General features: G+C 41.7%; 1 protein-coding gene across 1 annotated transcript; it reads left to right on the top strand.

The window, feature by feature from the left end:
• Positions 1-295: 295 nt before the first annotated feature.
• SLAMF9 (SLAM family member 9) lies at positions 296-25,815 on the top strand. The gene is made up of 5 exons (XM_044000307.1): positions 296-419; positions 16,096-16,197; positions 18,883-19,224; positions 21,363-21,632; positions 22,508-25,815. The coding sequence occupies exons 2-5, from the start codon at positions 16,143-16,145 to the stop codon at positions 22,729-22,731; spliced, it is 891 nt and encodes a 296-aa protein (XP_043856242.1). The 5' UTR covers positions 296-419; positions 16,096-16,142; the 3' UTR covers positions 22,732-25,815.
• The last annotated feature ends 252 nt before the right edge of the window (positions 25,816-26,067 follow it).

Here is a 26,067-nt window from a genome sequence, read left to right on the forward strand (position 1 = left end):
AGATCACAGACTCGAAAATCATGTCTGTTTTTAACAGGACTGATGTTTGTCTCTAATGTATAAAGTAATCCTAATATGTAGATCTTATGTTTCTCATCTGCTCAAAAAACCTTCAGTGGCTCTCCACTTTCTATATGATAAAATATAAATTCCTGATCCTTGCATTCAAGCCACAGGGTACAGGAGGAAGTATATGACATACCATTATTACCACCCCAACCACAAAATCCCTTCAGACCTTAATGGAAATAACTGAAGTTCCTGAGACCAAGAGCTCTAGGAATAGCAGTGTCCCCCAAGACTACCTACCCTGTTTCTAGACCTGTCTCTGCAGCCATCACCCAGGGAACCAATCCCTGAAGAAAGAGTTTTCCCTTCTCACCACCACCAACTGCTGACCAACTGCCACCAACAGGCAGGTAAGCCCCAGTACTCCAGGAACAGTAGCATCCCAACCCCCACTCCCATCCCCACCCCCACCCCCACCCAATACTGCTCTCCTTGCTAGATTGTGAGCTTCTTGAAGTCAGGGACTATCTTTTGCCTCTTTTTGTATCCCTAGCACTTAGTGCAGTGCCTGGCACATAGTAGGAACTCATTCATTGATTGTCTGCTTTCAATGCATTCCCTAAAGTCATCATTAGGAGAAGCCATTGTGGAGAAGAGGCTAGTTATCCCCACCAACTGCCAACTAACAGCTGCCTACAGGGAAGACAAGCTAGCCTGGTTGAAGGAACTAGTCACTCAGAAATAAAAACAGAAGGCAGCATGTGCCATGCAGATCTAACTTTAAACACTACCTCCAAGTACTGACCAGCTGCCACCAACAGATGCTGTATCCCTACCTCCTCAGCTATTCCAAATATTTTTATCACTCCCCTAGTCTCCCATTGCAAGCCTTCCACCCTCTTGCTTGAGGACCTCACTTTCAACTCCACCCCCCAAATGAAAAATGGGACATTCACCAAGAGCTCCCTCTAATGCCTACACTCATTTTGTACCACTCATACATTCCTCAGCTATCTCCTCCTTCCTTCTATCTTACATGAAGATGTGGTTCTTTTCCTTGCCAAGGCAAAACCTTCTAGCAGATTGCCTACTCTATCATCCCCAGTCTTTCTATTCTTCAATTTCTCCCTTTCTATTGGTTCCTTTCCTACCAACTCTAAACACGTATCTCTAGCATCCTTAAAAAAAATCCTCACTTTGATCTGTCCCTCCTTGTTACTTATCATACTACATCTCTCTTTCCTATCTCATCTATACTCCTTGAAAAAGCTGTCTACACTAGGTACTCCACTTCCTCTCTACTCTCTACTAAACCCTTTGGTCTAATTTCCATCTGTATCATTCAACTTAAACTGTTCTCTGCAAAATTAGTAATAATCTTTTAATTGACAAATCTAATGTCCTTTTCTCAATCCCCATCTTTTTTGACCTCTCTGAAGCCTTTGACACTGTTAATCACTCTCTTCTGAACACTCTTTTCACTTGATGCTTTTGTGACACAGCTCTGTCCCCATTCTCCTTGATCTCCTCTCTGAATCATCATCCAGGGCATGCCTACTTACTGTGGTTGACCTTCAGGGATCCAACAGGGGTTTACTTCTCTTCCCTCTCTATACTATCTGTCTTGGTAATCTCATCCACACCCTTGGATTCAATTATCATCTCTATGCAGAACGCTGCCAGATCTATCTATCCAATTCCAATCTCTAGTTTGAATTCTACTCCTACATCAGCAATAGTCTTTTGGACATCTCAAAGTCAATGTGTCCAAAACAGAAATATTATTTTTCTTCCCCAAACCCTTCCCTCTTCACTTTTCCTATTACTTTGAATGGTGCCATCATCCTCCCAGTCACCCAGACTCTCCCTCACTCCACATAACCAATTTATCATCAAGTCTTGCCATTTATACTTCACAGTAGCCATATTGCATGTTACATGCAATATCAGCCTATGGTCCTTTCTCTCCACTTATAGTCACCACCCTGGTACAGGCACTCAAGCAGCATCAAGACTGAGAAAAGGTTATTAGATTAGGCAATTAGAGATCAATGGTAATTTTGTAGAGAGTAATTTCAGTTAAGTCAGAAGCCAGACTACTATAGAGTGAAGAAGACAGTAAAAAGGAAGTAGGGATAGCGATGGTGGATGACTTCTTCCAAAGGAGTTTAGTCATGAAAAGAAGGAAAGATTATAAGATGATAGCCAAAGGGGATGATCAGATCAAGCAAGGGGTTTTTTGTTTTTGTTTGTTTGGTTTTTTTCTGAGGGAGACAGGGATGTGTTTGTAGGCAGTAGGAAAGCCTCCATCAGACAGACAAAAGTTGAAAATAAGTGAGAGAAACATCTGAGTCTGATCCATTGCAGCCTTTTAGAGAATCAAAATGTTTTGAATCTGCTGTACAAGAGAATCTGAGCAAACAGAAAAGTTAAGGTCATTATTTTCTCCTTGCCCACCCCACTCCTGGCCTTTTAATGGGTATCTATAGCAGATATAAGCCTGATTGTTGTGATGATCATAATTATTGCTTCAGATCTGGAAAGAGCCTCAGATATTATTCCACCTTCATCTCTGTTTTAATGATAAACATCCTGAGGTCCAGAGCAGTGATGTAATTTGCCTGAGTAGAACCCAGGTCCTCTAGGCTCCCAAAACATGTCTTTTTCTTGTTTCCTGCCTGGTCAAGAACTATAGGGGCGGGGGCAGCTAGGTGGCACAGTGGATAAAGCACTGGCCCTGGATTCAGGAGGACCTCAGTTCAAATCCGGCCTCAGACACTTGACACTTACTAGCTGTGTGACCCTGGGCAAGTCACTTAACCCCCATTGCCCCACCAAAAAAAAAAAAAAAGAACTATAGGGGCAGCTAGGTGGTGCAGTGGATAGAGCACCGGCCCTGGAGTCAGGAGTACCTGAGTTCAAATCCGGCCTCAGACACTTACTAGCTGTGTGACCCTGGGCAAGTCACTTAACCCCAATTGCCTCACTAAAAAACAAACAAAAAAGAATTATAATCCCCTTTAGAAAGGGGAGAACCAATTCTTTCTCTTTCACAAAGATCTTCAGAAGACAAAATGAAGTGATAAGAATAACTGTACTTCAAAATAAAAATGCTACAGTAAAAACATTGGGCTTCACTATTTTTATTAGTCACTATAATCTAGCCTCAATTATCTTTACTAATGATGTGGTACCAATGATATAAAATTGGATAAGTCAAAACATTGATAGTTGGTTTTAGAAGGCATTGTATGGTTTGTTTTAGCCATCACTTTACCTTCTTAATTCTGTTTTCCTTAGACTGCTATTAAAGTTATTTTGGGTGACCTGAACACATGCTAAAGGATGGCAGGGAGCCCAGAAATTTCCTAGGTAGGAGGAAGAAGGTTGCTTGGAGTTAAAATTTGTTTGTCTTAATGTACATGGGGAATCATCTGCATGTAAGTTGAGAATTTGAGAGCTAACTATTAAAATTGGCTTATCTTAAATGAATAATCTCATATTTATATAATACTTTAAAATTTATAATTCGGGGCAGCTAGATGGCGCAGTGGATAAAGCACTGGCCTTGGATTCAGGAGGACCTGAGTTCAAATCCAGCCTCAGACACTTGACAATTAACTAGCTGTGTGACCCTGGGCAAGTCACTTAACCCTTATTGCCCTGCAAAAAAAAAAAACTGGACAAAAAATAAAATTTATAATTCACTTTCCTCACAATAACCCTCAAGTAAAACAGGCAACTAGTACTATGAGTATTTTACGACTCAATCAGGCAACCAACAAGCCCTTAATAAGCACCTACTATGTGTTAGGAACTTTGCTAGGTGCTGGTGATACAAATATAAAAATTAAGTTGTCTCTGCCTCAAGGATTTTTTAGCCTAGACAACACGTGCATATATAGTTGCTTGCAAAATAGATAACAAGGAGGTGGGACTGACTGATAGGCCAATTATGACTAGACCAGAGAGTGCAGGAAGGGAAGTACTATGTAATAAGGCTGGGAATATGTAATTACTATGTAATAAGGGAGATGGAGAATAAGTTGTAAAGGGCTTTAAATGTCAAATTTATTGTTGTTTAGTTGTTTCAGTTGTGTCCAACTCTCCATGACCCCATTTGGAATTTTCTTGACAGATACTGGAATGGTTTTCATTTTTTTCTCCAGCTCATTTTACAGATAAGAAATTGTGGCATACAAGGTTAAGTGACTTGCCCAGGGTCACACAGTTAGTAAGTATCTGAGGCCGGATTTGAACTCAGGAATATGAGTCTTTCTGACTACAGATATGGCACTATGCCACCTAGATAAGTTTAAATTTTATTCTGGAAGTAATAGGGAACCACTGATGATTATCAGGTAGGGGAGTGACATGGTCAAGCTCAGAATTTAGGAAAATCACTTTGGCATCTGTGCAGAGGATATACTGGAGAGAAGAGAGACTTGAAGTAGGGAAGTCAATTAGGAAGCTATTTTATTTGTAGTGATAAGGGCCATGTGAGTTGAGAAGAGACAGATGTGAATATATCTTTCTGGAGATACAACTGACGAGATTAAGTAAGTGATTGGATTTTTGAGATGAGTGAGAGTGAACACTTTGAGAATGACACTGAAGTTGAGACCTGGGTTACTATAAGAATTGTGATCCCTTTGACAGGAATAGGTAAGTTCAGAAGAAAGGTGAGTTTGGGGGACGATATAATGAGTTCTGGTTTTGACACTGAGTTTGAAATGCTTTGGAGTCAAGCCAGTGGAAAATGTTCCGATAGATATGCAGGTCTGGCGTTCAGGAGAGAGCTACATTAGGAGGGAGATGCATCGGCCAGTGTTGGATGTGTGGACCTGAGAGTATACTATATAGAGGTGGAATTAAATGATGGGTGCTGGTAAAGTCACCATGTGAGAGAGCACAGACAAATGAGAAGGGGGCCCAGGCCAGAGCCTTGAGGTACATACATCCACAATAACAGGGCATGATATGAAGAGTGATTCAATTCAAGAGAATGAACAGAGGGAAGGCCAGATAGTAGAAGAACCAAGAGGGAACAATGTACATTGGGGATAGTGATAGCACCTACCTAAACCACAGGGTTGTGAAGCTCCAAGGAGATAACACATATTAAGAACTTGGCAAACCTTAAATGGATGTATAAATGCGAGTTAGTATTACTTTTTGCTCATTTCCATAAACTGGGGTAAAATACCCTTGATGTTGTTTTTGGTGACTTGTCAAGCTAACAGAAAGAGCATTGACTCTGCAGTCAAAAAGAACCTGGATTTAAAACCTTCCTTTGATATTTGCATCATCTTGGGCAAAGTCACTTAAATTCTCTGTGCTTCAGTTTCCTCATCTATAAAATAAGGGGGTTAAATTATAAGGCCAAATCTTAAACTACCATCTTTTGATCCTAACATTAATCCTTCTTGTTGTAGCTTTAGGCTCTGGTCAGGACCTCTAAATACTGTCTTAAGATCTCCCTTCCAGTCATAACTTGTAATTTGAGCACAGGGCAACTGATGGCAGTAGTAACACCCCACTGAGGCATGAGCACAAAATACACCCTCAAATCAACTTAGTAATTCATGCTAAGAAAATCATACAAAAAAGTAATTAAGATAAATTCAGTTGAGTAGAAGAAAGAATTGGGGGTAGAATCTCACAGGTGGAAGGGACTTCGGAGGTCATCTTAGTCCAAACCATAGCACATGAGGTCCCACATTCATTCTTCACCGTCATGGCAGCTTCAGTGAGTCTTCTTTCTATTGAAAGCATACTTGTCCTCTCAGGCTCAAAACTTCAGTGAAATTATCTTTTCATATGCCAGCCCTCCCCTCACCCTACCATCATAGGAGTGGGGAGTGACCCATGTAGAGAAGGGGGACTGGCATTCCTGTCATCACCAACACCAGCCATTTACAAGCCAGTTTAGGTGAAGTAGCAAGGGAGCTCAAAGGAAAGACAGGAGTTGGTATGTTGTTGGATCAAGTCACCTGGTCACCACCTTCCTTCAGATTCGGGTGGATATAGCTCAGATTCCTAAACCCAAGAGCCCTAGGAATAACAATTCCTCCCAGACCACTGGCCTTGCTTTCAGCCTGATGTAAGCAACCATCATTCTGGAAGCAACTTTTCTTCCCCCCATTTAAGTAGTTGCCAGGTCTTGTACAATTTATATCCAGCTCCATTCCCATAGCTATCCTTGTTCAAGCACTCATCAGTGCTCCCCTGGACTCTCAAAAAAAAAAAAAAAGGCCTTCTAACTCTTCTTTCTCCTTCCAGTCTCTCCCCATCCTCCATATCCTAGCTTCTTATACCGCAGGCTGAGACCATGTGGGGTCGTGGAAAATTTGGCAACAGTAAAAGATTATGTATACCTATTTAATATACCTATTACCTGGGATCTTGTAAAAATTTCTTGGGCGAAAAGGGGTAGTGAGTAGAAAAAGTTTAAGAAGCCCTGTTCTATATCACTGCTTAAATACTCTTCCCAAGGCACAGGTGATCATTTCATTTTCCAGTTCAAACATCTACAGGAATCGCTATTGCCTCTAGGACCTGTTATAGACTTCTAGGTGGTGCAATGGATAGAAGGCCAAACCTGGAAAAAGGAAAATTCATCTTTCTTTTTTAAAATTTTATTTATTTATTTAGAATTTCCCCCAAGTTACATACGTGTAAAAAATCCAAATTTTTTGACATTGATTTTTTAAAACTTTGTGTTCCAAATTTTCTTCTCCCTCCCTCCTCACCCTTCCCTAAGGAATTAAATTTATCTTTCTGAGTTCAAATCTCACTTCAGATACTCACTAGCTGTGTGACCCTGGGCAAGTCACTTAACTGTTTGCCTCAGTTTTCTCACCTGTAAAGTGAGCTGGAGGAGGAAATGGCAAACCACTCCAGTATCTCTGCCAAGAATACCCCAAATGGGGTCACAAAGAGTTGGACACGACTGAACAACAATAATCTGGCACAAAAGGGACTTCTATAATCTGGTTCCATCTTCTTTTCCAACCTTAATTTGCATTCTTCTTTGTGACCCCATTTGACATTTTCTTCACAGAGATACTAGAGTGGTTTGCCATTTCCTTTTCTTGCTCATTTTACAGATGAGGAAATTGAGGCAAACAGTCAAGGATTTGCCCAAGGTCACACAGCTAGTAAATGTCTGTGGCTAGATTGAACTCAGGAAGATGAATCTTCCTGAATCCAGGCCTGGGAATCTATCCACTGCACCACCTGTTACTTATGGGAAGTCCAAATGGGATCCATGTCCACCCTCTTCTTTCTCCCCTGCTCCCCTCATCTCATTTTCTTTTTCTTTCTTTCTTTTTTTTTTTGCAGGGCAATGAGGGTTAAGTGACTTGCCCAAGGTCACACAGCTAGTAAGTGTCAGGTGTCTGAGGCTAGACTTGAACTCAGGTCCTTCTGAATCCAGGGCCAGTGCTTTATCCACTGTGCCACCTAGCTGCCCCTCATTTTCTTTCTTTCTTTTTTTTTTTTTTGGTGAGGCAATTGGGGTTAAGTGACTTGCCTAGGGTCACACAGCTAGTAAGTGTTAAGTGTCTGAGGCTGGATTTGAACTCAGGTCCTACTCACTTCAGGGCCGGTGCTCTATCCACTACGCCACCTAGCTGCCCCAAACAAGATGGCTCCTGTCCTTAAGGAGCTTACTTTATTTAATTATTTTTTTGCAGGGCAATGAGGGTTAAGTGACTTGCCTAGGGTCACACAGCTAGTAAACGTTGAGTGTCTGAGGTTAGATTTGAACTCAGGTCCTCCTGAATTCAGGGCCAGTGCTTTCTCTACTTCACCACCTAGCTGCCCCCCTATTCCTCATTTTCAAAACAGGGATAATATTTCCCACATTTTTTTGGATCGAAAACTCTTTTCAAATCTTTATGCATGGTGCCATTAATCACACTGACAAGCTTATTCAGATTTGGTAGAAGTGTCTGCTCACAGAGCTTTCCAGGCCCCAGGGTTGCTTTGTCTACTACATGTCAAAGTCTTTTTGAATGAGGTTTTGGTTTTTTGGGGTGGGGTGTGCATTAATGGGTAAAGGTGAGTGAAAGAGGTTGTTTGGATCTAGGTTGTATGTGCGTTTGTGGAGAGAGGAGGCAGGGAAAGAAAAAGAGGGAGAGGGGCAGTGGGAGAGAAAGAGAAATATTAAGGGAAGTGTCATATGAATAAATCAAGCACATTATGCAAATGAGTTTAAGCAAATTATACCTATCCAATGGCTGATTGTTTCACTCCTCCATTGGGGAAGAGAGAGAAGCCTTTGGTTTTCAGAGGCACGAACCAACATCCTCTCACCACTTGGGCCTTTGAAGGAGGAGTTATAGGGGAATGAAGAAAGAACACAGTACAGTCTTCCTGGACCATCAGAAAAAGATGATTTAAGGCTACCTCATTAATTAGCTTTAATAACTCCAAGAGGGATTTGACTCTCAAGATAGAATACAATGGTAGATTAGAAAGGAATATTCTAATTAAAGTCCCTTCTAACAGATTCTATGTATAGTTCATTCATTATTTCAAAGAGAGAAATAGAGTTCATGAATTCCCCTCTTGCTATATATCTTATCCATGTTGAACCTTATTCCCTTCAGGTGAGCTTAGGTAAGGGTGGGGGCGGGAAACACCTTACATGACACCTATCTTCAAATACTTGAAGGATTGGCACATGGAAGAGAGATTAGACTTGTTTTATTTGGTCCAAGAGGGTTTATTGTGTGGAAGTTGCAAAGTGGCAAGATTTCAGCTGGATATAAGTGTAAGCCATGGCACAGGGCCCCCTAAGTCCTGGGCTCACATGAACCATCTTGGGAATTCACCCCCAAAATGGTCCTTTTCTATTTAGTTTGCCCATTCCAAGTCTGCTTCAAGAAAATCCCCAAATATGCTGGTATATGGGTTTCCAAAACATGTGGCTAACATGGGTCCCTAGTTACTATACAGACACTCAGTATGACAAATGCAGACCAGCTGCAGGACATCCTTTATTTTACCCCATGGAAAATGCAAATGATCCCAAGAACTCATAGGATCCCACAAACAGATAAAGAATATACACAAAGAATACAAATGACTCACTTGGGCCCATAAAGAGACATTCAAAACACGTTATGAAAAGTAGTTCTGCCGGGAAGGAACTGAACTTGGAACTTCCCTCTGGCCAACACTCCCAAGTGTTTCTTCTGCCTAAGAAAGCCATGAAGAGCTCCTCGTGGGGGGACCCTGTGCATACGTAGAATTCGGAGTTCACTCTGCTGTTTGCCAGTCTACCCACCAAATAGGGAAAAGCAAAAAAGGACAAGAGTAATCCATAAACTCTCTTATGGAGGGATGGTTCCTTTGATGAATCTGTCATCCTGATCCCTAGCCAACCAATCACCTTAGGAGCAGCTCCAATCACTGAAAATCAATTGGTATCCCAGATGCTGGCAACCATTTAAACGGTGTCTTTACTCTCTCAACAAGGTACCCATGAACACGACCATGCTTTATAGCTCATATGATTGATTAGGGGTGGGGGAGAGGGACACCCCTGAACAACCTTCTTATTTAAGGACAAACTTCTTAGCTATTAGGCCAGTCCAAAAGTGGATTGCACTGCTCCAAGATCTAGCAAATTTTCTGTTACTGGAGGTTTTTAAACAGGGACGTATGTATGTATGTATGTATGTATGTATGTATGTATGTATGTATGTATGTATGTTAGAACTGCCAGCTGCCTTGCCAGTTGTTTCCAGTACACACCTTTCCATCTCCTGAATCTTGTGCCTTCTCCGTGTGGAAAAAGCTTTCAAAGCTCTGCTCAAGGGCCACCTTCTGTACAATGCTTTCTACTGGTACTCTCTCCACCTTGGAAGTTATTTGGTATTACTTCATATGGATTTAATTGTGGGTGTGTCTTTGAGCCCCTAGTGCCTAACTCAACCGTATTACCTCCCACAGAGCAAGAGACACAATAAATGTTAGTTGAAATGAATTGGAAAGAATTACTTTTCAGGTACAGATTGGGCTAGAAATGGATGCATTGATGCAATAGGCTTTTTTTTTTTTTTTAGTGAGGCAGTTGGGGTTAAGTGACTTGCCCAGGGTCACACAGCTAGTAAGTGTTAAGTGTCTGAGGCTGGATTTGAACTCAGGTACTCCTGACTCCAGGGCCGGTGCTCTATCCATTGCACCACCTAGCTGCCCTGCAATAGGCCTTGTTTATCTAAACTTAATGGTATAGCAGAAAGAACACTAGTTCTGGAGAGAGGACTTGAGTTCCAATTCTGCTTCTGACCTTTATTAACTATATGACCTTGGACAAGTTATTTGACCTGTTTCCTTATTTGTAAAATGAGGGGCTTGCACTAGATGGCTCCTGAGGTCCCTTGTAGCAACTATAGCTTTCTTCTACACCTTTATTTTCCTGATGTCTTTCCAAAGAAAATTAACTTGCCTAATAATAATAGTTGACACTTAAATAGTACTTTGAGGTTTGCAAAGTGCTCTCTTTATATTTGTTATCTCACTTGATCCTCATAAGGACTCTAGGAGGGAGGTGCTATTGTTTGTTATTCCCACTTTACAGGTGAAGAAACTGAGGCAAACAGAGGTGAAGTGACTTGCTCAGGGTCATACCACTAGATTAGTAAGCATTTGATACCTTTCAACCCTCCCAAACAGTCTAGTCCTCTGTCCACTGTGCCCTTAGGCTTTGTCACCAGCTAATTTAGTGACTATAAAGCCTGAGGCAACTTTCATCTTCTATTTACAGAAACATCCTTTAAAAATTGTACATTCAAGAGCACTGGCAATATCAGTGCTTCCCCCACTACAATGCTAGTTTATGAGCCTACAGTTAAAGAAATACCTAGCCTGGTTCTTAGCAGGCACACAAGTTCATGATCAAGGACAGATTTTTGGTAGAAGTGAGAAGCCATGCTGAGAATTAGCTGGGAAGCCTCCCTGTTGGGCCTGGGGTCAGGAAGACCTAAATTCAAATCCAGACTTGGACACTTACTAGTAACCCTTGGCAAGTCACTCAACCCTCTGTTTGTCTCAGTTTCCTCAACCTGCAAAATGGAAATAATAATAGTACCTACTGCTTAGGGTTGTTGTGAGGATGAAATATTTGTTAAAAGCAGTTAGCACAGTGCCTGGTACATAGTAGTGTATAATTTAAGATTCTGAATGTGGGTTCTAATCTGTTCCCTCAGTTTTGTGGGAAACTGATTAAAATCACTGATAAAATGAGTTTAGGTTTTTAAGGGTTTATTGAAAGATAGAAAGAGAAAGATTGAGAACGGAATTCCAACAGCCTGGCATTCCTATCTTTCCTCAAATTTCCTGTGAAGTCCTCTGCCGCCACCACCACCATCAAGTCAGGAACCAAAAAGAGAGAGACCTCTCCGAGCAGGACCTCCCTCCTCCTTCCTGTCCCGTCCCAGAAAATAGGAGGCTCCTCAAATTGATTGGCTGGTAGCCTTGATAGACAGCACCCATGAGCAAACGTCACTTCCTGACGCCAAGGAAAAGCCACATGGCCTTGCCCTCTGAGACATTCTTCTCATGGTGGAGCTTTCCTATAGTAAGTCTTAAAAACCTAAACTCGTTTTATCAGTGATTTTAGTCAGTTTCCCCCAAAACTGGGGGAACAGATTAGAACCCACAGTAGGCACTATATAAATCCTTATTCCTTTCCTCTTCCTTTTTTTTTTTAATTAAAAAAAATTTTTTTTGTTTGTTTGGTTTTTTTTGTGGGGCAATGGGGGTTAAGTGACTTGCTCAAGGTCACACAGCTAGTAAATGTCAAGTGTCTGAGGCTGGATTTGAACTCAGGAACTCCTGAATCCAGGGCTGGTGCTTTATCCACTGCACCACCTAGCCATCCCCCCTTTCCTCTTCCTTTAACCATAAGGAAGGTCCCAAATTGTACCAGTCTGTTGTAGCTACCTTTTTTTGTTTTAACTCTTCCTTAATTTGTAGCACTGTCTTTTTTTTCAAGCAACTCAAAGGTTTCCCCCAGAAGAAATAAATAAGCCAATGAGGCTAAAAGCAATAGGCCTTTTATTTGATGCATTTTAACTCACAGAGGAATAGGTGCTAAATCATAGACATACATAAGTAGTAAGGGGTAAGGGAAAGAGAGGGGAGGAAGGATCAGTTTGAATTACTGTCACTGGAGAGACAAAGATATCACTAGATCACCTGAAGGGTAGGCTGTAATCTGTGACTTAAGCAGCTGGGAAAGGGAAAAGAAGGGATGGGCAACCCCAGCCTTGACAGACAGGATCTGCAGGCCACAGGAAAATGAGGAAGTGGTCATGGGAGAAGCTCCCTCCTGACCACTATAGCATCCAGGTTAGACCAGAACCTTATGCCTTCTCCAGTTTGGGGCTGACATACCTTCACTACCCCACAACCAAGGTTGTGGCCCAACAGAGAAGATGACTAGGGGCTTTTGAGGTGAGGGCAGGGTCTCCCTCAGGCAAGTCTGACTAGCTGTTTGTTATACCTCTGATGTCACAGGAAGGTAGTTTTGAACTAACACCTACTGTGTGCTAGACATTGTGGTAAGCATTTTTTTTTTTACAAATATTAACTCATTTGCTCTTCGCAACAACCTTGGGAGGTAGGTAGGTGCTTTTATTATCCCCGTTTCTTACAGTTGAGGAAACTGAAAGAAATAGATGTTAAGTGACTTGCCCAAGGTCACACAACTAATAGGTACCTAAAGCTGGATCTGAACTTAAGTCTTTCTGGCTCCTGGCCCTGGGCTTTTTCCTTTGGGCTACCTAGCTGCTTAGGCAGGCATGAATTAGCTAGTTAGGGGAAAATTTTCCAAACAGAATCCAGATATGTATAGTTCTAGACAAAAGCAAGGGACTGTGAGGTAAGAGGAGAGACCTGGCAGCGGAGGGTGGAGGAGAGATTGTATCTAGAGTAGAGACAAACTAAGGCCAGGCTCAGGATTTTTGAATTACTGTACAAAATGTAAGGAAAAACACATGCCACAATCCAGAATTGCCTTTTTTTCTCAAAAGTGTGAAAACTAGGAACTATCAGCTTAAGAGAGGCAAGTCAGGTTTGTTACAAGTCCCATGGCAGTTTCTAATTCATCTTCCTCTAGAGAATAGTTATTGATTGGGAAGGGAGAAGGACAAAGATTACCTTGGAACAAAGGCTAACATCATTTATTTTAGTCTGAGAAGGTTAGGCAAGTAGGAGAAGCAACCAGAAGGCTTCTGTTTTGTTGTTGTTCAGTTGTGTCCAGCTTTGTGACCCCCTGGACCATACTCTCCAAAGGCTTTTCTTGGCAAAGATACTGGAGTGATTTGCCATTTCCTCCTCCAGTGAATTAAAACAAACAGAGGTTAAGTGACTCAAAGTCACACAGCTAGTAAGTCTGAGGCCAGATTTCACTCAGGTCTTCCTGACTCCAAGCCCAGTGCTGTATCTATTGAGCCAGGCTTTGTTTAACTTCTCTTATTTTCTTCCACAGATGTGCCCCCTGAGTAATACAGTTATTTCTCTATATATCTTACTACTGTTCAAGAGACAGTCTCATAAGGAGCCAGAATGTTATAGCCAAGAAATGACCTCAGCTTTAAGTCCAATTAAACTTGTCATAGACTATACTAATCAATAATAATCAAGGTTGAATCAGCACAACAATAATAATACTAATCAATTAGCTACTTTCTCCGGCTCTAACTTTGATCTGGTTCAGAGACTAGTGCATCTTTTGTCCTTCATCTTATCTTTTTTTTTCAAAAAATAAATTTCATGTTTAATTAAAAACTGAATATTGATCATCAATGTGCCCAACTGAGCTTGCTCAGTAACTATTTACATTTAAAGAAGTAATGTCAATGAATGAGAAATTGTGTGGCACATCAGAGAACATGCCATAGAATAGTGGATAAAGGGCTGGTCTAAAAACCTGGAAGTCCCAGGTTCAAGTCCTTCATCTGACACCTTGGCTGTGTGATCCTGAAGAAATCATTCAGCATCTCAGTGCCACTGGGCTAATTCACCCTAAGACTGTAAGTTTCAAAGAAGTAACTGACCTGCATTAGTATATGAAATTTCTTTATCCAAGATTTCCTACTATCAATGAAACCATCAGTCCAGTCTCTTTGTCTGTCTATGTCTCTCCATACATATCAGTGAAATAAATACTAATTATACATATATATATATATACACACGTTTGTATTTGTACATATACATACACACACACACACACACACACAAATACACATACATATCCTTGTCGATAAAGGAATAGCCTAAGAGTTGGGAAAGACCTAGATTCAAGTCTTGCCCTGGGGAAATTACTTAACTTCTCAGTGCTCTAAGAAATTTTCTAAGACTATAAATTGCAGAGAAGATCCTAACCTGCATTAGTAGAGGGAATTTTCTTATATCAAATTAAATCACAAATCCAGTCCCTATTCCTAATTTGAATGTATTTATAAAGATGGAAGTCAGTCAATAAATATTTATTCAATGCCTACTATATGCTAGACATTGTTTTAAGTGCTGGGGATACAAATACAAAAAAAGACAGTCTTTACCTTCAAGGAGCTTACAATCTAATGGGGGAAGACAACACATAAAAGGGTCAGAAAATGAAATCAGACTATAGCTACTGATGGAGTATAAAGATCAATAGTCTGTCAAAAATTTCCAACATTGTTATTTTGCATATAATAGGGGCTTCTCTAGTGAGCTTAAAACAATTTCTTTGCCAATATCCTTCCATCTTTTTTCCATCTGAGGAAGAGGAACCCTGGAGGAAGGGGTATTACGAATTCTAAGAAGCTAAAAATGGGTTTCTGATTATATGTTGGGTGACAATTGAACAGAGAGACCCAGGGGGAGACAATAGAGAAAGCAGTTAAAAGTTTCGTTCAGAGAAGAATTCAGAAGAGGAGAAGCTGGTAACAGAAGAATTCTAAGAATAGGTCAAAGGGGAGATCAGATCTTAGCCTAAGCTTCTGTCTTCTGTTCTAGCCTGGTTATGGAAAGAGTTAAGGCTAGCCATTAATCAATCAAGAAGACTGAAGAAAGCTTCATAGCTACTGATTGGGCATGGTGATAGAAAGGACTAAAGCCAAGTTTCATAGGTATTGGTTAAGAATACTGATGAGGATCTAAGTACAGGCCCTTCTCACCTCTCACATAGACTATTTACCTCAAGGCTTATTCACCTCAAGTATTCTCCATACAGTCAACAAAGTGATTTTCCTTAAATTGAGCTATGACCTTCTCTACCCCCATTACCTCTAGGATAAAATACTATTGCATGCCATAATATGCATAGCACTCCTGTGTGGAATTTTTCTCTTTGTAACCCTGGGGCCTTAACATGGTACCTGGCACATAGTAGGAGCTTAATAAATACTTGTTGATTAATTGAGTGATTGCTGGCTAAATAGAAAAAAACAAAACAAAATCTATAGTACTCAGGGACTAGGAAAAGTCAGCCACTCTGAAAAATAGTGGAATAACAATGAATGATAAAACAGCTCACCAGTGCTCTAAGATTTGCCAAATACTTTCCTTATCAAATTATGTAAAGTAAATAGTCTAAATATTTTTATTTTACACATGGGGAAACTAAGGCACAGAGCAGTGAAGTGATTTATGCAGGGCCATACAACCGTGCAAGGGGCTTGAATGCAGGCCTTCTAACCCCCAAACCGTTGTTCTTTCTGCCATATCCCAGCTGCCTCTCCATATTGCCTTTGTAATGAGAGACCAATAATGATGGCTATGTTAATCAAAAAGCAAGAGAAATCATAGTGGGCCATGGTAGTCAGAGTGGACTTTATGGAGGAGGTGTGGGATATGAGTTGGATTTTGAAGAAGAATGAGGAGAAACCTGGGTCAAAATCAGGATAAAAAAAAATCTGGTCCTGAAAGAGATAGTTTTTCAAATTCAGATGCAGGGGTCTTTTGATGCAGACTGAAGAAGTTAGGCAACTCCCAGGGATAAGATCATTTCCCTTCTACCAGTTTCATCAGCCAATTGCTTTCTGTCTTTCTGTTCCTCTTGCCTGGCCATGACCTTAAAAGCTCCGGAGACATTGCTTCCTGGAGCCAGATCCTAGGACACTGCCAGGATGAAGACCCCTTCTTGGCTCCTCTTCTTCCTCATGCTTCTCCTCCCCCAGGAAGGTAAGTGATCATGACCCATTCTCACTTCTGTGTACCCTTCTCCCTTTCCCCTTTTGCTAAGGCTTCATTTCGGGCATAAAATGTCTAGGGGTGAATGGTTGGGAGGAGGATATTGCTAACTCTATGGAGAATTCAGCCTTTCAAGGGCTTTTCTCTTTGGCTCCAGCTGCACTCAAGGTCAGCTTCTCTCTGCCCTCTGAGTGTCTCTTTTGCCCTTTTCTGTTTATCTCTGAGGCTCTCTTTACTGTGTAGGGGAACTACAGGGCAGGTTTCAATGGGTAGAGAGAGCTAGGGGTGTAGGAAGAAGAGTAAAAGCCTTGAGTAGAACAATATCCCTATGTGATGTTAGAGCTGGGTGGCCCCTTAAAGAGCCTCACGTCAGGTCCAGACCTCTCATTTTATAAATGGGAGAAGCCTGACCTCTACAACAATGTCCAACTCCTTGGGCTTCAAAGACTGCAGGCATTGACACACAGGTGGCATCCTCAAATCAGCCTTTTCTCTGACGGAGCTGCCTCAGCCTCATATAGGCCCGGGAAGTATATAGGAGGGGTGAGTTCTCACTCAGTCCCTGCAGTCCTTTGGCACCCTGCTTGGTATTTTAGCTAGTCAATGACTACTCCATGCAGAAAGACCCCTTACTAATCCTGGACCCCTTTTACTCTTTTATGAGCATCAAGTCAGATAAAGTTTCTGTGGAACCCTACAGTTCTTTGAAAACCCAGATGAGGGGTCATCAGGTATTTGGACCATATTTATTAGTACCTAGCTGTATAATGATCAATTAACATTTATTTATTAATCAGTTACTATGTTGTTAGGCTCTGCAGGAGCAGAAGATCCCTCTTCTCAAAGGCCTTATGCTAAGGGTATGTGTGTGAACATACATATTTGTATGTATGTGTATATATATATATATATACATACATGCATGTATATGTTTATGTATACAAACACGTGTATATACACATACATATATATTCGCTTTAATCAATACTTAGAGACTCTCAGGATGACAGAGCTGTTAGGAACCACAAGGCACAGACTATAGAATATCAAAGCCAAAAGGGATCCTCAGAAAAGATTCTTTAGAATCTATGAGAAGAGTCCTTTAAATTGTAAGCTCCTTGAGGGCAGAGACTATCTTTTTATTAATTACATCCCCAGCTCTTAGCAAAGTGCCTGGAACATAGTAAATGTTTAATAAAAGTTGATTGGGTTAGATTGGATCTCATCCCAGGGAGCATGCTGACCATAGGCTGAGAACTTTAGCTGAACCAGAATGAGGCCCAATTGGTACTTCAAGGACAGAGAATTGGACTTGGAATCAGGAAGACCTGGATTCAAATCCTGACTATGTCATTTACTAGCTGTATAATTCTGGGCAAGTCACTTTAACCTTTCTCTGCCCCAATTTCCTCACCTGTAAAATTGGGATAATACCCATATTGCTTGCTTCATAGAGTTGTTGTGAAGTTGAAATGAGAAAGTATGTGTAAACTATTGATTAGAGAAATTCAGATTAAAAGAACTCTGAGGTACCATCTCACACCTATCAGATTGGCTAATATGACAAAAAAGGAAAATAATAAATTCTGGAGAAGATGTGGAAAAATTGAAACACTAATGCATTGTTGGTGGAGTTGTGAACTGATCCAACCATTCTGCAGAACAGTTTGGAACTATGCTCAAAGGGCTATAAAACTCTGCATACCCTTTGACCCAGAAATACCTTTACTAGGTCTGTATACCAAAGAGATCATAAAAAAGGGAAAAGTACCCACATGTACAAAAATATTTATAGCTGCTCTTTTTGTGGTGGCAAAGATTTGGAAATCAAGGGATGCCTGTTAATTGGGGAATGGCTGAACAAGTTGTGGTATATGAATGTAATGGAATACTATTGTGCTGTAAGAAATGATGAGCAAGGGGACAGCTAGGTGGCGCAGTGGATAGAGCACCGGCCCTCAAGTCAGGAGTACCTGAGTTCAAATCTGGCCTCAGACACTTAACATTTACTAGCTGTGTGACCCTTGGCAAGTCGCTTAACCCCAATTGCCTCACTAAAAAAAAAAAAAAGAAAGAAATTATGAGCAGGCAGATTTCAGAGAAACCTGGAAGGACTTTCATGAACTGATGATTAGTGAGATGAGCAGAACCAGGAGAACATTGTACACAGTATCAACAACATTATGTGTTGATCAGCTGTGATAGACTTGATTCTTCTCAGCAATACAATGGTCCAAGATAGTTCCAAAGGACTCATGATAGAAAATACTCTCCAAATCCAGAAAAAAAACAAAACAAAACTGTGGATTATAAATGCAGATTGAGCCATACTGTTTCTACTCTTTGTGTGTGTGTGTGTTTTCTTTTTTGAAATTTTCCCTTTTTGTTCTAATTCTTCTTTCACAACATAACTAAAGCAGAAATATGTTTAATTTGATTGTACATATGTAACCTATATCAGATTGCTTTCTGTCTTGGGGAAGGGGGAGGAAAGAGAATGAGGGAGAAAATTTTGGAACTAAAAATCTTATGAAAACAAATGTTGAAAATTATCTTTACATGTAACTGGAAAATAATAAAATACTTTTATGATTTAAAAAAAGAAAGTTTGTGTAAAGCACTTTGCAAAATTTAAAGTGCTATAAAAGTACCAGTGATGGTTATTATATTCTTCAGGAGAAGCAGAATCTGGAGAGGATCCTGATATAGAAGAGATCATGGCAGTCCTGGGAGAGTCAATCATTCTCCCCATGAACATCGCAGAAGGTGAACAAATTGAGGAAATTTATTGGATTTTCCAATCAGTTCTTGCCACCATTAAAGAAGTAGCCCCAGGAGAGCCACCCACCATCACCATCTCTGACCCTCGCTACAAGGTCCTAGTGAATAGCCCTGACCAACTCTACTCCCTGCAGATCAGCAACCTGAGCAAAGAGGACGAGGGAACCTACAGAGCAAATATAGTCACTGAGGACCCTCTGAGCACCATCACTCGGAGGTTTACTCTACGCATCTACCGTGAGTCTGGTGGGCAGGGCCCCTCAAGCCTGGTTTCTCCAATGTTTGCTCCAGGAGCTATAGTGGGAGGAGAGTCAGAAGGAGCCTCTGATGATCCTGTCCTTCTCCTTCTCTTTACCTGGGCTACTCTGTGGCTGATCCCTAACCAGCTGAGGATGCTGGGAACATCCAAAGTGTTGGCCCCCAGCTCCATGGGAGTGGTAGGCGGGGTCCCCCAGACCTGCAGATACATATTTACATAGATTGTAGGGTAACAGAGCTGGGAAAGATCTTGAGATCAGGTACAAGCCTTAATTTTACAAATGAGGAAAACAGGCTCAGAGAAGGCTGTTGTCCAAAGTTACAGAGGCCAGAGAATTTCACAGCTGTTAAATGGCCAAGTGGCCAGTATTTAACATAGGAATGCCAGAAAACCCATCCCCCTAATCTGCCACAGTTCCAAGATCTGAAATCCTCTGTTCAGGAGTGGTCTTTCTGAATGAATGGAAGATACCCTAAGGCTTGTGCCTCCCACCCTCTGAGGACACACATATATCAACTGCAGTCTCTTTGTTCTCTTACAGATGAAACTCCCCTTACTCAACCCCTTCCTCCTTTGACCATCCTGACAAAAGGGAAGCAACTCTGTTATCTGAACATATAGCCTTACATGTAGACAGAATGGTTAGATGGTCAGCTCCATAGCAATGTTGAAAAGGCCTTTTCTTCAACACTTCCCCTAAAGTATCTCTCACTGACTGAAATTCCACTATTAGAGATTCACTCCTTTGGATTTGTTCTAAAACACCTTAAATCTTACTGGCTAACACTTTATAAAGATTTGTAATCTGGAGGAATGGGGAGGGAGGAAGTGGTTGTTGAGTCGTTAAGGAAAGAGGAACCAAAAAGTGGGCAGAGGGCTCAGCACAAATACTAGCCTTTAAATGAAGCCTCCCCCCACAATTATCTTGTTTTCTATTCTGTATATATATAACGTACAAATGTAATATTTCTATTTTCATACATGTCTCCCCTTGAGAGTTTGTAAGGTCCTCGAGGACAGAACTGGTTTTATTGTTGTCTTGATCTCAGCATAGTGCCTGGCATATATAGTAGGTAGTTAATAAATATGTGTTCATTGATTGAAGAAGAAGCAGGATGATACAAAAAGGCAGGATTTGTCTCCTACAGAATTTAAGATTGTATTGAGTTTTAAAGTGGCAAGAACCAGCTCCCAGAGAGTGGGACTAAAGTCCTTCTCTTTGACTCTAAGCGGGTAGGACAACACAGCCTTCAACAGTCTGGAGTGCTGTAGAAACCAAATTAAAATGTAATTGGTTGGGGCAGCTAGGTGGTGCAATGGATAAGGCACTAGCCTTGGATTCAGGAGGACCTGAGTTCAAACCCAGCCTCAGACACTTACTAGCTGTGTGACCCTGGACAAGTCACTTAACCCCATTGCCCTGCCAAAAAAAAAAAAAAAGAGCAGACTTGGAATTCCAAGCCACGTTTGGGGCGGCTAGGTGGCGCAGTGGATAAAGTACTGGCCCTGGATTCAGGAGTACCTGAGTTCAAATCCGGCCTCAGACACTTACTAGCTGTGTGACCCTGGGCAAGTCACTTAACCCCAATTGCCTCACCAAAAAAAAAAAATGTAATTGGTGGGGGGCAGCTAGGTGGTGCAGTGGATAGAGCACCAGTCCTGGATTCAGGAGGACCTGAGTTCAAATCTGGCCTTAGACACTTGTCTCTTACTAGCTGTGTGACCCTGGGCAAGTCACTTAACCCTCATTGCCCTGCCCCCAAAAAATGTAATTAGGAAGTACTTTTGAAAATAAAAATACAATAGGACATAGATAATGTTAATACATGTTTTCTAAGTCCATATGCAGCCTGCAGGGATCTTTTATGCATAGTTCAGCAGCCTCCATTCTATTTGAGATTGAATCCATTCATCTCATCCACAGTCATTTTACAGATGAGGAAACTGAGCTTCATAAGGAGAAGTGACTTACCCAGGGTCACACAGAAAGCAAGTGACAGGCCTACGATTGGAACTGAGATTTCAGAGCTCTCTGACTCCAGAGCTAGCATTCTTTCCACAGCACCAAGACCAGATATTAATTCTTGATGACAAGGGTCTTCATACTCTCTTTCAGGACGACTTCCAAAGCCTAAAGTCACCATATACTTGACGATCTCTGAGGAGTCCATGTGCAATGTCACCTTAAAATGTCACGTGGATGGGAGAGGAGATGATGAGGAGTACGCCTGGACACCCCTGGGACCAAGGACTGTTGTTTCTGATGGGGGCTCTGCCCTCCACCTATCCTTGAAGCCTGGAGACAGTGACCTTACTTGTACATGCATAGTCAGAAACCCCGTCAGCCTCAGTTCCCACTCCCTCCAAGCCAGGCAGTTCTGTACAGGTAACTGGCTCCATTGCCACTTTCCTTAGAACCCTGAGAAAATGCCCCGAGCAGGCCTGGATTGGATTACATTGTTTTTTGTTTTTTGGTTGGGCAATGAGGGTTAAGTGACCTGTCCAGGGTCACACAGCTAGTAAGTGTTAAGTGTCTGAGGCCAGATTTAAACTCAGGTCCTCCTGAATCCAGGGCCGGTACTCTATCCACTGCACCACTTAGCTGTCCCCTGCATTGGGTTTTAGAAGGAATGGGTCACCCTCAGCCCCAGATTTGTTCTCTCAGCAGCACCTTCTCTCAGGTGAAGCATATTTGAAACAGAATCCAAACTCTCCCAGGAGAAGCTGAGGCCTCCTCCCTCCACCTTCCTCTCCACCTATGCCCCTATCCTGACCCAAATCTCTCTCAAGCATTTTTCCCCCCTTCTCTCACTTAATGCCCAGAAATATGCCTCCAGCTGCTTCTCTCCCAGGATCTCCCAGGAGTCTTACCTCTCTGGAGACCCACCATCTGTCCTGGGGATTCTCCAATTCCCTTCTCAGTGGAATTTTGGCCTTACTTTAGCTTCTAGGTTTCTGGGGAGGGAGTTGGTTGAGTTCAGAGAATTGCCGCTAAAGAAATATCATCTGGTTCTAGACTGAAAAATTCCTTGCCCCACTGTGGAATTTGAGGCCTGTTTCTGTCCCATTTATCAGTTGCTCCAGCGTTCTTAAGGAGGCTCCAGAGTCTTCCCCCTTCACTTCCCCCATTTGGCTTGGGAGGCAAAAAATTCTCCTCTGAGTCGAGGAAGATAAGGTCACACTCCCCTGGGAGGTGCCCTCCCCACACTGCTCCTTGGTTCCCCCACTGACTGGTTCTTCTCTCTCTTTTTCCTATTCTAGGCCCCAGAACATCATCTTCAAATTCATGTTCCCCCCTTGCAAAGGGACTCTTCATTCTCTTACTCCTAGGGATTTTAACGGTTGGGATTATTGTAGTTAGCATTCTAACAAAAAATAAAAAGACAATCGCAAGAATTCACAGGGGGATGAAGCTGAGGAAGAATGTGAAGCAAGAAAAAATGCAGGCAAAGGAGTTTCCAACACCAGAGCACACCCCTGAATGATCGACAGGTCCAGGGTCTGGGCCCTGGATGGGGAGCCCCATCCTACCCCCTTCCCTTGCTGTGTGTTTCTTCTTGGGGATCCTTGCTGGGAATTCATTCTCAGGGACTTTTCTCCTTCCTCAAAGACTTTAGGAGAGCCATCAGGCGGGAACCCCAAAGGCTCTTGCTATCTTAAGAAAAAGGGTCATGCAATAAAGTGAAACCAAGTGAAAATGACCAAAAATGCTCTTTTTATCCCATTCCCCCCTCCCTAATCTTTAAAAATTATTTGTTATAGAGATGGCATTCTGGGTGAGAGAAGGAGAGGGAGATGCTGGGAAATGTAGGTGATGCCCCAAATAAAAGAGAACAACATAGCAATGGGGGAAAAAAAAGGAAAAAAATCAGAGAAGTTTTGCCCCAAGCCTGTCAGTCTGTCCTCTGTCCTCTGGTGGGACTGGACTTAATTGAAAACTATTCCCCTATTCTATCCTGGTCTCTTATCCTTCTTGCAGCATTTCCTTCCCAGGCTTGCTAGGCCAAGCTAACAATCTGGGAGGAAAAGTAAATCTGAGAAATTCATTTACATTAAGTGTTAGTGGCTTAATGTGCTAATTCTCCCAAGAGAACTTACCTTTAAAAAGATAACAGGGAATAATTCTGAACATGGTGCAAGGAATCTTTAAGAAAGGAATTTTAACCTAGAGAAGGATGGGAACCTGGAGAGAGAAGATATAACTGTCAGTCTTTCCTGGAGTTAGGGTCTCTTTGCCTCTTCAACCCCAGAATCCTTCTAACTCTAGCAGATATGCCCACTTAACCTCCACCCTTGGGCTCATCCCTTCTTCCTGCCTGTGGACAATTCAATTTGTGGGGAAAATGCCAGACAGGAAGGGATCAGTAATATCCCCTCCTCCCTGTCCTTCTTTATCTGCTCAAGCTTCCTTAGCTCTACTGGGTGCTGTCATGACTTAGAAGCAGCTGTTAGCATCTCTTGTAATGATTAGAATGACACCACCTGCTGGAGAGCTACTGTAGGAAAGCTCTGCCATGAGGAGAAGGCATCTGAGGGCAAGCCATGCGATCAGGTCCTTGGCGTCAGGAAGTGACATTTGCTCATGGGTACTGTTGATCAAAGCTACCAGCCAATCAACTTGAGGAGCCTCCCATTTCTGGGAGGAGGAGGACATGAAGTAGGAAGGGGGCACTGGCGGAGGGGTTTCTCCTCTTTTGGTTCCTGACCTCGCCATGGCGGGTTGGATGATGGGGTCTCTTAGAAATAGTTAGATTTTTACCTTTCTCTCTTATCCTAATGCTCTTTAATAAATACTTCAACACTTAAATACTCTTGCTAAAGCTTATAGTTTATTGGCAACCACTCATTAAATGTTTTAGACTAGCTAGAATTTTAGACCCTTACACTCTCCTGGCCTCTCAAGACCTTTTGATCCTCCACATCTTGGCCAAATGTGGACAAATCTCTCTTCCCCTTAGTTCTGTTGAAACAAAGATGGAATTATTCAAATGGCGCCTTTATTCAGAGGTTAAGCAAGACAGCCCAAATCCCCAAAGACCTGCTTATGTGACTCCCCTTTACCTATCAAGATGTAATGGGAATTTGTGGTTTCTTTTTATTATTCTGGACTCAAGGCCATTCCCCCTGCAATTTTTGTTTAACTAAAAGTTAATTTTAATTTTAATATTAACCTCACCTGAACAAAAGCCTGCCTTTGGGATATAGAAATTTATTTAAGAGCCTTAAGCAATCCTCAGATAAGAAAAGCCAGAGGAAGAATTTCAACTGTCCCTGACTCCTTGGTGACATTCTCCTCAAGCAGCCTATTTGTGAATCTTCTAATTGTAGTTTAATCTGTAACCTGATTGAGTTTCCCTAGAGAGTTCATTTGACTTGGTTTGTTTCCTAGAGAATGTATGAGATTACGACTGTTTAAGATTGTTCAACTTTTGTGACTGAAGGAAGTTTAAGATCAGGGATCCATCTTCTCTTTAAGTCTTATGGCTTAAGAGGAATGTACAAGGTCGCAACATGTAAAAGAATTCTTTCTCTGTCATGCTGTTGTAATTTTCCCTACAAAAGGCCTAGTAAGAATCCTAATCAGGGTTGAAGTAAATCTATACTTGAACATAATAATGAAACCTAGGTTTTTACCTCCATAATTTCTGCGTTATAGTAGATGTATTTGGCAGTAGTTACCTATCACATGAACTCAGAAGAGATTTCTTCCATAACAGAGAGATAGGGATGGGCCCTGTGATTTCTTTGGCATAAGGTATTTCTGATGAGGAAATTCCCTCTACTAATGAAGGTTGGCACCTCCTTTGTAACTTTTAGCCTTGGAGAAGTACCTGTTCTCTAGGCCCTAGAACATGGAGACTGTAAGTGATTTACTTGAGAGACAGCATGATATAGTGGGACTTAAGAATCAGGAAGATGTGGTTTTGAAACTCATTTCAGATATTTAGGTAACTATGTGACCCTGGGCAAAGTCACCATCCCTGGGCCTCAGTTTCTTCATCTGTAACATGAGGGAGGTGTACTTGACCACTTCTATAGCTTAGTCTCTATGACTTTCCTAGGGTCATGGTATTCGACCTTAGGTGGGGTTAGACCTTGGGCCTTCTTGGTTTTGATGCCAGCTCTCTATCTATGCTACTTCTAAGGATATACTGAAGACAGCTCTATGGGCTTGTTAAATTTTCAGTGTGAGCATTTGCACCTTGGAATCTGCAAATACTGTGAATCAGAGCTTGATTGATTGTTTTGTTAATTGTCTAGATTTAATCTTATTTCAATCTAACTGCCCAACTTTATTTTATTCAACTTCCTTTTGTGTACCATATGTTCAAATAAACTGGATTATTTTCTGTGTCTGTAACTTCACCCTGCCCGCGCTATTCCTGTTTCTACTATTCTCTCATGACTAGCAGGGTCTCTCTCCCACTCATCTCTGTTGAAATGTGTAAGGGTCTAGAATTCTAGCTATACTGTCTAAAATATCTAATAAGTGGTCACCAATAAATTATAAGCTTTAGCAAGAGTTAGACTTTTAAGCATTTATTAAGGAGAATAAGAATTTGGTAAAGAGAGAGAGAAAGGCCTAGATTCATCTATCTATTAATGGGATAGTGCATTTCTAGCTCCCTTCTCCACCAGGGTCCTCAGGAAAAAGAGAGAGTCAGAGCACCAGCCTCCCCCTTCTTCCTCCCACAAACCAACGTCACTTCCTGACGCCCAAGAAAAGCCGCATGGTCCTGCCCTCAGAGGCCCTCTTCTCTTGTTGGAGCTTTCCTACAGTAAGTCTCCAGCAGGTGGCATCATTCCAATCATTACAAGTA

Source organism: Dromiciops gliroides, chromosome 4 (genome assembly GCF_019393635.1).
Source record: "Dromiciops gliroides isolate mDroGli1 chromosome 4, mDroGli1.pri, whole genome shotgun sequence".
NCBI classification, from domain to species: domain Eukaryota; kingdom Metazoa; phylum Chordata; class Mammalia; order Microbiotheria; family Microbiotheriidae; genus Dromiciops; species Dromiciops gliroides.

What these genes read in the sequence shown, in the direction of transcription:
- SLAMF9 (XM_044000307.1), top strand. Translation starts at nt 16,143, where the DNA reads ATGAAGACCCCTTCTTGGCTCCTCTTCTTCCTCATGCTTCTCCTCCCC. An exon ending in GTTTACTCTACGCATCTACC is followed by an intron (nt 19,225 to 21,362) that starts GTGAGTCTGGTG and finishes ACTCTCTTTCAG; the next exon opens with GACGACTTCCAAAGCCTAAA. An exon ending in AGCCAGGCAGTTCTGTACAG is followed by an intron (nt 21,633 to 22,507) that starts GTAACTGGCTCC and finishes TTCCTATTCTAG; the next exon opens with GCCCCAGAACATCATCTTCA.